Raw genomic sequence first — 14,705 nt, 5'->3', positions numbered from 1 at the left:
ACTCTGATCCCAGTTACCCAGGAAACACCAGCGCTCTGATCCCAGTTACTCAGGAAACACCAACACTCTGATCCCAGTTACTCAGGAAACACCAGCGCTCTGATCCCAGTTACCCAGGAAACACCAGCGCTCTGATCCCAGTTACTCAGGAAACACCAGCGCTCTGATCCCAGTTACTCAGGAAACACCAGTGCTCTGATCCCAGTTACTCAGGAAACACCAGCGCTCTGATGCCAGTTACTCAGGAAACACCAGCACTCTGATCCCAGTTACTCAGGAAACACCAGCACTCTGATCCCAGTTACTGAGGAAACACCTGCACTCTGATCCCAGTTACCCAGGAAACACCAGCGCTCTGATCCCAGTTACTCAGGAAACACCAGTGCTCTGATCCCAGTTACTCAGGAAACAGCAGCCCTATGATCCCAGTTACTCAGGAAACACCAGCACTCTGATCCCAGTTACTCAGGAAGCACTAGCACTCTGATCCCAATTACTCAAGAAGCACTAGCAATCTGATCCCAATTACTCAGGAAGCACCAGCGCTCTGATCCCAGTTACTCAGGAAACACCAGCACTCTGATCCCAGTTTCTTAGGAAACACCAGCGCTCTGATCCCAGTTACTCAGGAAACACCAGTACTCTGATCCCAGTTACTCAGGAAACACCAGCACTCTGATCCCAGTTACTCAGGAAACATCAGCACTCTGATCCCAGTTACTCAGGAAGCACTAGCACTCTGATCCCAATTACTCAAGAAGCACTAGCAATCTGATCCCAATTACTCAGGAAGCACCAGCACTCTGATCCCAGTTACTCAGGAAACAACAGCAGTCTGATCCCAGTTACTCAGGAAACACCAGCGCTCTGATCCCAGTTACTCAGGAAACACCAGCACTCTATCCCAGTTACTTAGGAAACACCAGCGCTCTGATCCCAGTTACTCAGGAAGCACCAGTGCTCTGATCCCAGTTACTCAGGGAATACCAGTGCTCTGATCCCAGTTACTCAGGAAACACCAGCACTCTGATCCCAGTTACTCAGGAAACACCAGCGCTCTGATCCCAGTTACTCAGGAAACACCAGCACTCTGATCCCAGTTACTCAGGAAACAACAGCACTCTGATCCCAGTTACTCAGGAAGCCTAGCACTCTGATCCCAATTACTCAAGAAGCACTAGCAATCTGATCCCAATTACTCAAGAAGCACCAGCACTCTGATCCCAGTTACTCAGGAAACAACAGCACTCTGATCCCAGTTACTCAGGAAACACCAGCACTCTATCCCAGTTACTTAGGAAACACCAGCGCTCTGATCCCAGTTACTCAGGAAGCACCAGTGCTCTGATCCCAGTTACTCTGGAAACACCAGCGCTCTGATCCCAGTTACTCAGGAAACACCAGCGCTCTGATCCCAGTTACTCAGGAAACACCAGCGCTCTGATCCCAGTTACTCAGGGAATACCAGCGCTCTGATCCCAGTTACTCAGGGAATACCAGCGCTCTGATCCCAGTTACTCAGGAAGCACCAGTGCTCTGATCCCAGTTACTCAGGAAACACCAGCGCTCTGATCCCAGTTACTCAGGAAACACCAGCGCTCTGATCCCAGTTACTCAGGAAACACCAGCGCTCTGATCCCAGTTACTCAGGAAACACCAGCGCTCTGATCCCAGTTACTCAGGAAACACCAGCGCTCTGATCCCAGTTACTCAGGAAACACCAGCGCTCTGATCCCAGTTACTCAGGAAACACCAGCGCTCTGATCCCAGTTACTCAGGAAACATCAGCGCCCTGATCCCAATTACTCAGGAAGCACCAGCACTCTGACCCCAGTTACTCAGGGAATACCAGCGCTCTGATCCCAGTTACTCAGGGAATACCAGCGCTCTGATCCCAGTTACTCAGGGAATACCAGCGCTCTGATCCCAGTTACCCAGGGAACACCAGCACTCTGATCCCAGTTACTCAGGAAACACCAGCACTATGATCCCAGTTACTCAGGAAGCACCAGCACTATGATCCCAGTTACTCAGGGAATACCGGCGCTCTGATCCCAGTTACTCAGGGAATACCAGCGCCCTAATCCCAGTTACTCAGGAAACACCAGCGCTCTGATCCCAGTTACTCAGGAAACACCAGCGCTCTGATCCCAGTTACTCAGGAAACACCAGCACTCTGATCCCAGTTACTCAGGAAACACCAGCACTCTGAACCCAGTTACCCAGTAAACACCAGCGCTCTGATCCCAGTTACTCAGGAAACACCAACACTCTGATCCCAGTTACTCAGGAAACACAAGCGCTCTGATCCCAGTTACCCAGGAAACACCAGCACTCTGATCCCAGTTACTCAGGAAACAACAGCAGTCTGATCCCAGTTACTCAGGAAACACCAGCGCTCTGATCCCAGTTACTCAGGAAACACCAGCACTCTATCCCAGTTACTTAGGAAACACCAGCGCTCTGATCCCAGTTACTCAGGAAGCACCAGTGCTCTGATCCCAGTTACTCAGGGAATACCAGTGCTCTGATCCCAGTTACTCAGGAAACACCAGCACTCTGATCCCAGTTACTCAGGAAACACCAGCGCTCTGATCCCAGTTACTCAGGAAACACCAGCACTCTGATCCCAGTTACTCAGGAAACAACAGCACTCTGATCCCAGTTACTCAGGAAGCACTAGCACTCTGATCCCAATTACTCAAGAAGCACTAGCAATCTGATCCCAATTACTCAGGAAGCACCAGCACTCTGATCCCAGTTACTCAGGAAACAACAGCACTCTGATCCCAGTTACTCAGGAAACACCAGCACTCTATCCCAGTTACTTAGGAAACACCAGCGCTCTGATCCCAGTTACTCAGGAAGCACCAGTGCTCTGATCCCAGTTACTCAGGAAACACCAGCGCTCTGATCCCAGTTACTCAGGAAACACCAGCGCTCTGATCCCAGTTACTCAGGGAATACCAGCGCTCTGATCCCAGTTACTCAGGGAATACCAGCGCTCTGATCCCAGTTACTCAGGAAGCACCAGTGCTCTGATCCCAGTTACTCAGGAAACACCAGCACTCTGATCCCAGTTACCCAGGAAACACCAGCGCTCTGATCCAAGTTACTCAGGAAACACCAGCGCTCTGATCCCAGTTACTCAGGAAACACCAGCGCTCTGATCCCAGTTACTCAGGAAACACCAGCGCTCTGATCCCAGTTACTCAGGAAACACCAGCGCTCTGATCCCAGTTACTCAGGAAACACCAGCGCTCTGATCCCAGTTACTCAGGAAACATCAGCGCCCTGATCCCAGTTACTCAGGAAACACCAGCACTCTGATCCCAGTTACTCAGGAATACCAGCGCTCTGATCCCAGTTACTCAGGGAATACCAGCGCTCTGATCCCAGTTACTCAGGGAATACCAGCGCTCTGATCCCAGTTACTCAGGGAATACCAGCGCTCTGATCCCAGTTACCCAGGGAACACCAGCACTCTGATCCCAGTTACTCAGGAAACACCAGCACTATGATCCCAGTTACTCAGGAAGCACCAGCACTATGATCCCAGTTACTCAGGGAATACCGGCGCTCTGATCCCAGTTACTCAGGGAATACCAGCGCCCTAATCCCAGTTACTCAGGAAACACCAGCGCTCTGATCCCAGTTACTCAGGAAACACCAGCGCTCTGATCCCAGTTACTCAGGAAACACCAGCACTCTGATCCCAGTTACTCAGGAAACACCAGCACTCTGATCCCAGTTACTCAGTAAACACCAGCGCTCTGATCCCAGTTACTCAGGAAACACCAACACTCTGATCCCAGTTACTCAGGAAACACCAGCGCTCTGATCCCAGTTACCCAGGAAACACCAGCGCTCTGATCCCAGTTACTCAGGAAACACCAGCGCTCTGATCCCAGTTACTCAGGAAACACCAGCGCTCTGATCCCAGTTACTCAGGAAACACCAGCGCTCTGATCCCAGTTACTCAGGAAACACCAGCGCTCTGATCCCAGTTACTCAGGAAACACCAGCGCTCTGATCCCAGTTACTCAGGAAACACCAGCTGCTCTGATCCCAGTTACTCAGGAAACACCAGCGCTCTGATCCCAGTTACTCAGGAAACACCAGCGCTCTGATCCCAGTTACTCAGGAAGCACCAGCACTCTGACCCCAGTTACTCAGGAAACACCAGCACTCTGATCCCAGTTACTCAGGAAACATCAGCACTCTGATCCCAGTTACTCAGGAATCACTAGCACTCTGATCCCAATTACTCAAGAAGCACTAGCAATCTGATCCCAATTACTCAGGAAGCACCAGCACTCTGATCCCAGTTACTCAGGAAACACCAGCGCTCTGATCCCAGTTACTCAGGAAACACCAGCGCTCTGATCCCAGTTACTCAGGAAACACCAGCACTCTGATCCCAGTTACTCAGGAAACACCAGCGCTCTGATCCCAGTTACTCAGGAAACACCAGCGCTCTGATCCCAGTTACTCAGGAAACACCAGCGCTCTGATCCCAGTTACTCAGGAAACACCAGCACTCTGATCCCAGTTACTCAGGAAACACCAGCGCTCTGATCCCAGTTACTCAGGAAACACCAGCACTCTGATCCCAGTTACTCAGGAAACACAAGCGCTCTGATCCCAGTTACTCAGGAAACACCAGCGCTCTGATCCCAGTTACTCAGGAAACACCAGCGCTCTGATCCCAGTTACTCAGGAAACACCAGCTCTCTGATCCCAGTTACTCAGGAAACACCAGCGCTCTGATCCCAGTTACTCAGGAAACACCAGCGCTCTGATCCCAGTTACTCAGGAAACACCAGCGCTCTGATCCCAGTTACTCAGGAAACACCAGTGCTCTGATCCCAGTTACTCAGGAAACACCAGCGCTCTGATCCCAGTTACTCAGGAAACACCAGCACTCTGATCCCAGTTACTCAGGAAACACCAGCACTCTGATCCCAGTTACTCAGGAAACACCAGCACTCTGATCCCAGTTACTCAGGAAACATCAGCACTCTGATCCCAGTTACTCAAGAAGCACGAGCACTCTGATCCCAGTTACTCAGGAAGCACAGCACTCTGATCCCAGTTACTCAGGAAGCACCAGCACTCTGATCCCAGTTACTCAGGAAACACCAGCAGCTCTGATCCCAGTTACTCAGGAAACACCAGCGCTCTGATCCCAGTTACTCAGGAAACACCAGCGCTCTGATCCCAGTTACTCAGGAAACACCAGCACTCTGATCCCAGTTACTCAGGAAACACCAGCACTCTGATCCCAGTTACTCAGGAAACACAGCGCTCTGATCCCAATTACTCAGGAAGCACCAGTACTCTGATCCCAGTTACTCAGGAAGCACCAGTGCTCTGATCCCAGTTACTCAGGAAACACCAGCACTCTGATCCCAGTTACTCAGGAAACACCAGCACTCTGATCCCAGTTACTCAGGAAACACCAGCGCTCTGATCCCAGTTACTCAGGAAACACCAGCGCTCTGATCCCAGTTACTCAGGAAACACCAGCGCTCTGATCCCAGTTACTCAGGAAACACCAGCGCTCTGATCCCAGTTACTCAGGAAACACCAGCGCTCTGATCCCAGTTACTCAGGAAACACCAGCGCTCTGATCCCAGTTACTCAGGAAACATCAGCGCCCTGATCCCAATTACTCAGGAAGCACCAGCACTCTGATCCCAGTTACTCAGGGAATACCAGCGCTCTGATCCCAGTTACTCAGGGAATACCAGCGCTCTGATCCCAGTTACTCAGGGAATACCAGCGCTCTGATCCCAGTTACTCAGGGAATACCAGCGCTCTGATCCCAGTTACCCAGGGAACACCAGCACTCTGATCCCAGTTACTCAGGAAACACCAGCACTATGATCCCAGTTACTCAGGAAGCACCAGCACTCTGATCCCAGTTACTCAGGGAATACCGGCGCTCTGATCCCAGTTACTCAGGGAATACCAGCGCCCTGATCCCAGTTACTCAGGAAACACCAGCGCTCTGATCCCAGTTACTCAGGAAACACCAGCGCTCTGATCCCAGTTACTCAGTAAACACCAGCGCTCTGATCCCAGTTACTCAGGAAACACCAGCGCTCTGATCCCAGTTACTCAGGAAACACCAGCGCTCTGATCCCAGTTACTCAGGAAACACCAGCGCTCTGATCCCAGTTACTCAGGAAACACCAGCGCTCTGATCCCAGTTACTCAGGAAACACCAGCACTCTGATCCCAGTTACTCAGGAAACACCAGCGCTCTGATCCCAGTTACTCAGGAAACACCAGCGCTCTGATCCCAGTTACTCAGGAAACACCAGCACTCTGATCCCAGTTACTCAGAAACACCAGCACTCTGATCCCAGTTACTCAGGAAGCACCAGCACTCTGATCCCAGTTACTCAGGAAACACCAGCACTCTGATCCCAGTTACTCAGGAAGCACCAGCACTCTGATCCCAGTTACTCAGGGAATACCGGCACTCTGATCCCAGTTACTCAGGGAATACCAGCGCTCTGATCCCAGTTACTCAGGAAAACACCAGCGCTCTGATCCCAGTTACTCAGGAAACACCAGCGCTCTGAACCCAGTTACTCAGGAAACACCAGCACTCTGATCCCAGTTACTCAGGAAATACCAGCACTCTGATCCCAGTTACTCAGGAAACACCAGCACTCTGATCCCAGTTACTCAGGAAACACCAGCGCTCTGATCCCAGTTACTCAGGAAACACCAGTACTCTGATCCCAGTTACTCAGGAAACACCAGTACTCTGATCCCAGTTACTCAGGAAACACCAGCACTCTGATCCCAGTTACTCAGGAATCATCAGCACTCTGATCCCAGTTACTCAGGAAGCACTAGCACTCTGATCCCAATTACTCAGGAAGCACTAGCATCTGATCCCAGTTACTCAGGAAGCACCAGCACTCTGATCCCAGTTACTCAGGAAACACCAGCAGCTCTGATCCCAGTTACTCAGGAAAGACCAGCGCTCTGACCCCAGTTACTCAGGAAACACCAGCACTCTGATCTCAGTTACTCAGGAAACACCAGCGCTCTGATCCCAGTTACCCAGGAAGCACCAGCGCTCTGATCCCAGTTACTCAGGAAACACCAGCGCTCTGATCCCAGTTACTCAGGAAACACCAGCACTCTGATCCCAGTTACTCAGGAAACACCAGCGCTCTGATCCCAGTTACTCAGGAAACACCAGCGCTCTGATCCCAGTTACTCAGGAAACACCAGCGCTCTGATCCCAGTTACTCAGGGAATACCAGCGCTCTGATCCCAGTTACTCAGGGAATACCAGCGCTCTGATCCCAGTTACCCAGGGAACACCAGCACTCTGATCCCAGTTACTCAGGAAACACCAGCACTATGATCCCAGTTACTCAGGAAGCACCAGCACTCTGATCCCAGTTACTCAGGGAATACCGGCGCTCTGATCCCAGTTACTCAGGGAATACCAGCGCTCTGATCCCAGTTACTCAGGAAACACCAGCGCTCTGATCCCAGTTACTCAGGAAACACCAGCGCTCTGATCCCAGTTACTCAGGAAACACCAGCACTCTGATCCCAGTTACTCAGGAAATACCAGCACTCTGATCCCAGTTACTCAGGATACACCAGCACTCTGATCCCAGTTACTCAGGAAACACCAGCGCTCTGATCCCAGTTACTCAGGAAACACCAACACTCTGATCCCAGTTACTCAGGAAACACCAGCGCTCTGATCCCAGTTACTCAGGAAACACCAGCGCTCTGATCCCAGTTACTCAGGAAACACCAGCGCTCTGATCCCAGTTACTCAGGAAACACCAGCGCTCTGATCCCAGTTACTCAGGAAACACCAGCGCTCTGATCCCAGTTACTCAGGAAACACCAGCGCTCTGATCCCAGTTACTCAGGAAACATCAGCGCCCTGATCCCAATTACTCAGGAAGCACCAGCACTCTGATCCCAGTTACTCAGGGAATACCATCGCTCTGATCCCAGTTACTCAGGGAATACCAGCGCTCTGATCCCAGTTACTCAGGGAATACCAGCGCTCTGATCCCAGTTACTCAGGGAATACCAGCGCTCTGATCCCAGTTACCCAGGGAACACCAGCACTCTGATCCCAGTTACTCAGGAAACACCAGCACTATGATCCCAGTTACTCAGGAAGCACCAGCACTCTGATCCCAGTTACTCAGGGAATACCGGCGCTCTGATCCCAGTTACTCAGGGAATACCAGCGCCCTGATCCCAGTTACTCAGGAAACACCAGCACTCTGATCCCAGTTACTCAGGAAACACCAGCACTCTGATCCCAGTTACCCAGTAAACACCAGCGCTCTGATCCCAGTTACTCAGGAAACACCAGCGCTCTGATCCCAGTTACTCAGGAAACACCAGCGCTCTGATCCCAGTTACTCAGGAAACACCAGCGCTCTGATCCCAGTTACTCAGGAAACACCAGCGCTCTGATCCCAGTTACTCAGGAAACACCAGCACTCTGATCCCAGTTACTCAGGAAACACCAGCGCTCTGATCCCAGTTACCCAGGAAACACCAGCGCTCTGATCCCAGTTACTCAGGAAACACCAGCACTCTGATCCCAATTACTCAAGAAGCACTAGCAATCTGATCCCAATTACTCAGGAAGCACCAGCACTATGATCCCAGTTACTCAGGAAACACCAGCACTATGATCCCAGTTACTCAGGAAGCACCAGCACTCTGATCCCAGTTACTCAGGGAATACCGGCACTCTGATCCCAGTTACTCAGGGAATACCAGCGCTCTGATCCCAGTTACCCGGAAAACACCAGCGCTCTGATCCCAGTTACTCAGGAAACACCAGCGCTCTGAACCCAGTTACTCAGGAAACACCAGCACTCTGATCCCAGTTACTCAGGAAATACCAGCACTCTGATCCCAGTTACTCAGGAAACACCAGCACTCTGATCCCAGTTACTCAGGAAACACCAGCGCTCTGATCCCAGTTACTCAGGAAACACCAGTACTCTGATCCCAGTTACTCAGGAAACACCAGTACTCTGATCCCAGTTACTCAGGAAACACCAGCACTCTGATCCCAGTTACTCAGGAAACATCAGCACTCTGATCCCAGTTACTCAGGAAGCACTAGCACTCTGATCCCAATTACTCAAGAAGCACTAGCAATCTGATCCCAATTACTCAGGAAGCACCAGCACTCTGATCCCAGTTACTCAGGAAACAACAGCAGTCTGATCCCAGTTACTCAGGAAACACCAGCGCTCTGATCCCAGTTACTCAGGAAACACCAGCACTCTATCCCAGTTACTTAGGAAACACCAGCGCTCTGATCCCAGTTACTCAGGAAGCACCAGCGCTCTGATCCCAGTTACTCAGGGAATACCAGCGCTCTGATCCCAGTTACTCAGGAAACACCAGCACTCTGATCCCAGTTACTCAGGAAACACCAGCGCTCTGATCCCAGTTACTCAGGAAACACCAGCGCTCTGATCCCAGTTACTCAGGAAACACCAGCGCTCTGATCCCAGTTACTCAGGGAATACCAGCGCTCTGATCCCAGTTACTCAGGGAATACCAGCGCTCTGATCCCAGTTACCCAGGGAACACCAGCACTCTGATCCCAGTTACTCAGGAAACACCAGCACTATGATCCCAGTTACTCAGGAAGCACCAGCACTCTGATCCCAGTTACTCAGGGAATACCGGCGCTCTGATCCCAGTTACTCAGGGAATACCAGCGCCCTGATCCCAGTTACCCGGAAACACCAGCGCTCTGATCCCAGTTACTCAGGAAACACCAGCGCTCTGACCCCAGTTACTCAGGAAACACCAGCACTCTGATCCCAGTTACTCAGGAAATACCAGCACTCTGATCCCAGTTACTCAGGAAACACCAGCACTCTGATCCCAGTTACCCAGGAAACACCAGCGCTCTGATCCCAGTTACTCAGGAAACACCAACACTCTGATCCCAGTTACTCAGGAAACACCAGCGCTCTGATCCCAGTTACCCAGGAAACACCAGCGCTCTGATCCCAGTTACTCAGGAAACACCAGCGCTCTGATCCCAGTTACTCAGGAAACACCAGTGCTCTGATCCCAGTTACTCAGGAAACACCAGCGCTCTGATGCCAGTTACTCAGGAAACACCAGCACTCTGATCCCAGTTACTCAGGAAACACCAGCACTCTGATCCCAGTTACTGAGGAAACACCTGCACTCTGATCCCAGTTACCCAGGAAACACCAGCGCTCTGATCCCAGTTACTCAGGAAACACTAGCACTCTGATCCCAATTACTCAAGAAGCACTAGCAATCTGATCCCAATTACTCAGGAAGCACCAGCGCTCTGATCCCAGTTACTCAGGAAACACCAGCACTCTGATCCCAGTTTCTTAGGAAACACCAGCGCTCTGATCCCAGTTACTCAGGAAGCACCAGTGCTCTGATCCCAGTTACTCAGGCAATACCAGTGCTCTGATCCCATTTACTCAGGAAACACCAGCACTCTGATCCCAGTTACTCAGGAAACACCAGCGCTCTGATCCCAGTTACTCAGGAAACACCAGCGCTCTGATCCCAGTTACTCAGGAAACACCAGCACTCTGATCCCAGTTACTCAGGGAATACCAGTGCTCTGATCCCAGTTATTGAGGAAACAACAGCACTCTGATCCCAGTTACTCAGGAAACACCAGCACTCTGATCCCAGTTACTCAGGAGACAACAGCACTCTGATCCCAGTTACTCAGGAAACACCAGCACTCTGATCCCAGTTACTCAGGAAACAACAGCACTCTGATCCCAGTTACTCAGGAAACACCAGCGCTCTGATCCCAGTTACTGAGGGAATATCTTGAGGCTTTGCTATTCAACTCAGCTTTATTCAAACTGAATCACTGTACTTTCCTTTACTACTCATTGATGAATGTCTCGCTGACCATTGCACCGGGCTGATATCCCACACAAAACTTACCGGATTGGGGATATGATGACCCTCGGTAACCTGGATCCTTCTGCAACTGGATTTCTTTCAAAGTGAAAATACTGATATCTACATAGGAGTGAAAAATGAAAGCAAACATGAGAATTTGATTCAGCGACCTGAGTTTGCTTTGTGCTATCACACTCATTGCATAACGTCCTCTGGCCAAAGCAGAGTCCTAAGAAAGGCCATAGTGCACCAGATTGTTCCCACATGTTCAGGAAGGTAGAATATGGAATGTTCTCCTGCCAGTTTGCAGGGCACTGCCCCTCACTGCTCAGAGACCTCGGTATTTCCTTAAGTAACAAGTGGGTTGATGACGTAGAATTTGATAACATTTACAGAACAGAAGCAGGACCCACCTGGCCACTACCTTAATTTGCATCAAGTCCCATTTCTCTATCACCCCTGGGCTCGTTGACCTACATTGGCTCCTAGTCAAGCAACATCTTGATTTTAAAATTTTTGTCCTTGTTTTGAAATCCCTTCATGGCCTTGCTCTTCCCTATCTCTGTAATATCCTCCAACCCTACAACCCTCTGAAATATCTGTGCTCATGTAATCCTGGCCTCCTGAACATCCCTGACTTTCATGGCTCCAGCATTGCTGGCCATGCCTTCAATTGCCTAGGCTCCAAGCTCTGGAATACCCTCTCCACTCTGCCTCTCTACCTCACTTTCCTCCTTTAAAGCACTCCTTAAAACCCACTTTTTAAGGCAAGCATTTGGTCATCTGACCTAACATCTCTTTATGTGACTCAGTGTTTCCTAGTGTTTTTCTGAAGCTCCTTGGGATGTTTCATTACCTTGATGGTGGTGCTATATAAATATGTTTTTCTTGTTGTTTATCCTCCACACTATTCTTCACCCATTCCATTTACTTCATCTAATCTTATCAGTAAATTCCTCAATTCCTTTCTCCCTCATGCACTTATCTAGCTTCCCCTTAAATGTGCCTACGCCAAGTTCTGGTGTCAAGTTCCACATTCTCACCACTCTCATTAGTGTCACCCTTAGGTCACTGGATAGCATGCTTCCCTCTGAGTCAGAAGGTTGTGGGTTCAAGCCCCACTTCAGAAACATAGCACCCTATCTAGGTTGACACTCCAATGTAGTAACAAAGGGAGTGTTGAATTGCCAGAGATGCTGCCTATCAGATGCGATGCTTAACCATGGTGCCACCTGCTTGGCTGGATGTTAAATACCCCAAGGCACTATTTCAAGGAGCAGGGGAGTTATCCCCAGTGCCCTGGCCAATATTTATCCCTCAATCAGCATCACAAAAGTAGATTATCTGGCCATTTAACACATTGCTATCTGTGAGACCTTGCTGTGTACATAGTGTCTGCCTCAATTCCTACATTGCAACACTTTAAAAGTACTTCACTGGTTATAAAGCACATTGAGAGATCCGGTAATCATGAAAAGCGCTATATAAATGTAAAGCTTTCTTATCTTTTACCCACTGCCTTTTGGGTAGATGTCAATGATCCCATGGCACCTTTTCAAAGAAGAGCAGGGGAGCTTTCCCTGTGTCCTGTTCAATAGTTATCCCTCAATGAACATACTAAAAATTAGATCACCTGTTTATTAACACATTGCTGTTTGTGGGATCTTGCTGTGTACAAATTGGCTGCTGTTTTTCCTACATTATAACAACACTTCAAAAGTACTTAATGATCTGTAAATTGCTTTGGGCCGGCCTGATGCTTTGAAAGGCGCCATGTAAATGCAGTCTTTCTTTTCAAGAGCTTACTCCCCCTAATCTCTCTCCTATTTTAGTGAGATTACCTTTAATGATCACTTGTCACTGACTCTCCTAGCAGAGGAAATAATCCTCCTCCACCATTAGAGTGGTGAATATTTGGCATTCTCTACTCCAGAGGGCTCAGTCATTGAGTGTATTCAAAACAGAAATCAATAGATTTCTAGATATTAAAGATATCAAGGAAAGTGTGGATAGTGTGGGAAAATGGCACTGAGGAAGGAGATCAGCCATGATCTAGTCGAATTGCGGAGCAGGCTTAAGGGGCTGAATGGCCTACTCCTGCTCCTATTTCCAATGTTCCTCAGAATGCTAAAAATCTCTATTAAATTTCCTCTTAGCCATCTCTGCTCCAGTGAAAATGGTCGGTATATCTCAAGTTTCTCTTTGTAATTAGAGTTTTCTTTCCCTAGTAACCATATATGCTCACTGTTGCTTCAATGCCCTTTCACAACCTCAGGATGTCCCAAAGCAGTTTACAGACAATTATAGACAATGAAGCACTTTTGAAGTGTAATCATTGTGGTTTCAATATATAAATATATGGATTTTTTAAATATATATATAGCCATTTATAAAACATAACACATTAATGACACTGATTGTAGATTTATCTGCCTGCAACAGCCCTTTCAGGGAATAATGTATTTTGAAAATTTGCGATAATGTAAAAGGGATCATCAGCCATTTCACACTGTCCAAACTCTACCCCCAGTGAACCTAAACTATGAGCATGGGCAAGCTATCAAATGCAGAAATCTTAATGACCTCATCTGATTCTCACTCAGCCTGACTGCATACTCATGGGCGAGAAGTCAAACATAGCACTTAGGCATCTTATGGTTCATCTAAAAGTATTTTAAACAGTTTGACCAGCCACATTTGGTTTATTTATGTGGTTCTAAGAAAGAACACAAACAATAGAATAGAATGAGCTTCATGACGGTAGAAATCATGTTCAAAGGAGGAGATGGAACACTGAGTGAAAGATGTGAGTTGAGTGTTGATTTAACCAGAACGGTTTAGTAACATTATACAGAGATATTTGTAACTCTAGGCCCTCATTATAACATGTGTACAGGACAGTCTGTCTGTCTGGTATTATTAGTAAAAGGGATTTTGTATTCAATTGTTTTTAAACTGCAAAATGAATCATAATCTGTAATTTTGCTTAAAACAGCGGAAGTGGATTTCCCGTGGGGGATGGGCGGGGGGAGGCACATGTTCTGAGCCTGTCATGTGTAACCTCGGACAGAGGGAGTTTGGAGTCAGCAGGGGAAAAGGGTAAACAAGCGCCAGATACACTGGAAGAACACCCCCCATCCCCCACCCCTCCCCGCATAGGTTTACTGATAAAAATGACAGGTGGACTAAAAGGGTACAGTTACAAGGGTCGGCTGCATAGACGAAGCTTGTATCCCCTTGAGTAAAAAAGATTAATGGGCAATCTCATTGAGGTGTTTAAGATGAGCAAAGGTTTTAATTGGGTCGATAGTGAGAAACCATTTCCTCTGGTGGGAAAATTTAGAACAAGGGGATATAACCTTAAAATTCGAGCTAGCCCTTCAGGTTTGATGTCAGAAAGCACTTCTTCACACAAAGGGTCATGGAAATCTCGAACTCTCTCCCTCAAAGGTTGAGGTTGAGGGACAATTGAAAATTTCAAAACTGAGATTAATAGATTTTTGTTAGGGGCGGGTATTAAAGGTCACAGAATCAAGGCAGGTCAATGGAGTTGAGGTACAGATCAGCCATGAGCTAACTGAATGGAGGAACAGATTTGAGAGGCTGAATGGCCTCCTCCTGTTCCTCCAGCGAATATAATCCTATAGAAACATAGAAACTAGGAGCAGGAGTAGGCAATTCGGCCCTTCAAGCCTGCTCCGCCATTCATTATGATCATGGCTGATCATCCAACTCAATAGCCTGCTCCCGCTTTCTCT

General features: G+C 48.8%; 1 protein-coding gene across 1 annotated transcript in view; it reads right to left on the bottom strand.

Annotated features, from left to right (window-relative positions):
• The window catches only part of LOC121282090 (cyclin-dependent kinase 18-like), a 159,256-nt gene that overhangs the window by 44,685 nt on the left and 99,866 nt on the right, over positions 1 to 14,705 (bottom strand). The window contains exon 15 of the mRNA XM_041195549.1: positions 10,990 to 11,067. Coding sequence (XP_041051483.1) covers positions 10,990 to 11,067 — 78 coding nt within the window. The remainder of the gene's footprint in view (positions 1 to 10,989; positions 11,068 to 14,705) is intronic.

The sequence above is a fragment of the Carcharodon carcharias genome, chromosome 9 (genome assembly GCF_017639515.1).
Source record: "Carcharodon carcharias isolate sCarCar2 chromosome 9, sCarCar2.pri, whole genome shotgun sequence".
Taxonomy (NCBI): domain Eukaryota; kingdom Metazoa; phylum Chordata; class Chondrichthyes; order Lamniformes; family Lamnidae; genus Carcharodon; species Carcharodon carcharias.
The sequence above is the reverse complement of the archived record's forward strand: the minus strand, read 5'-3'. Positions and strand labels throughout refer to the sequence as shown.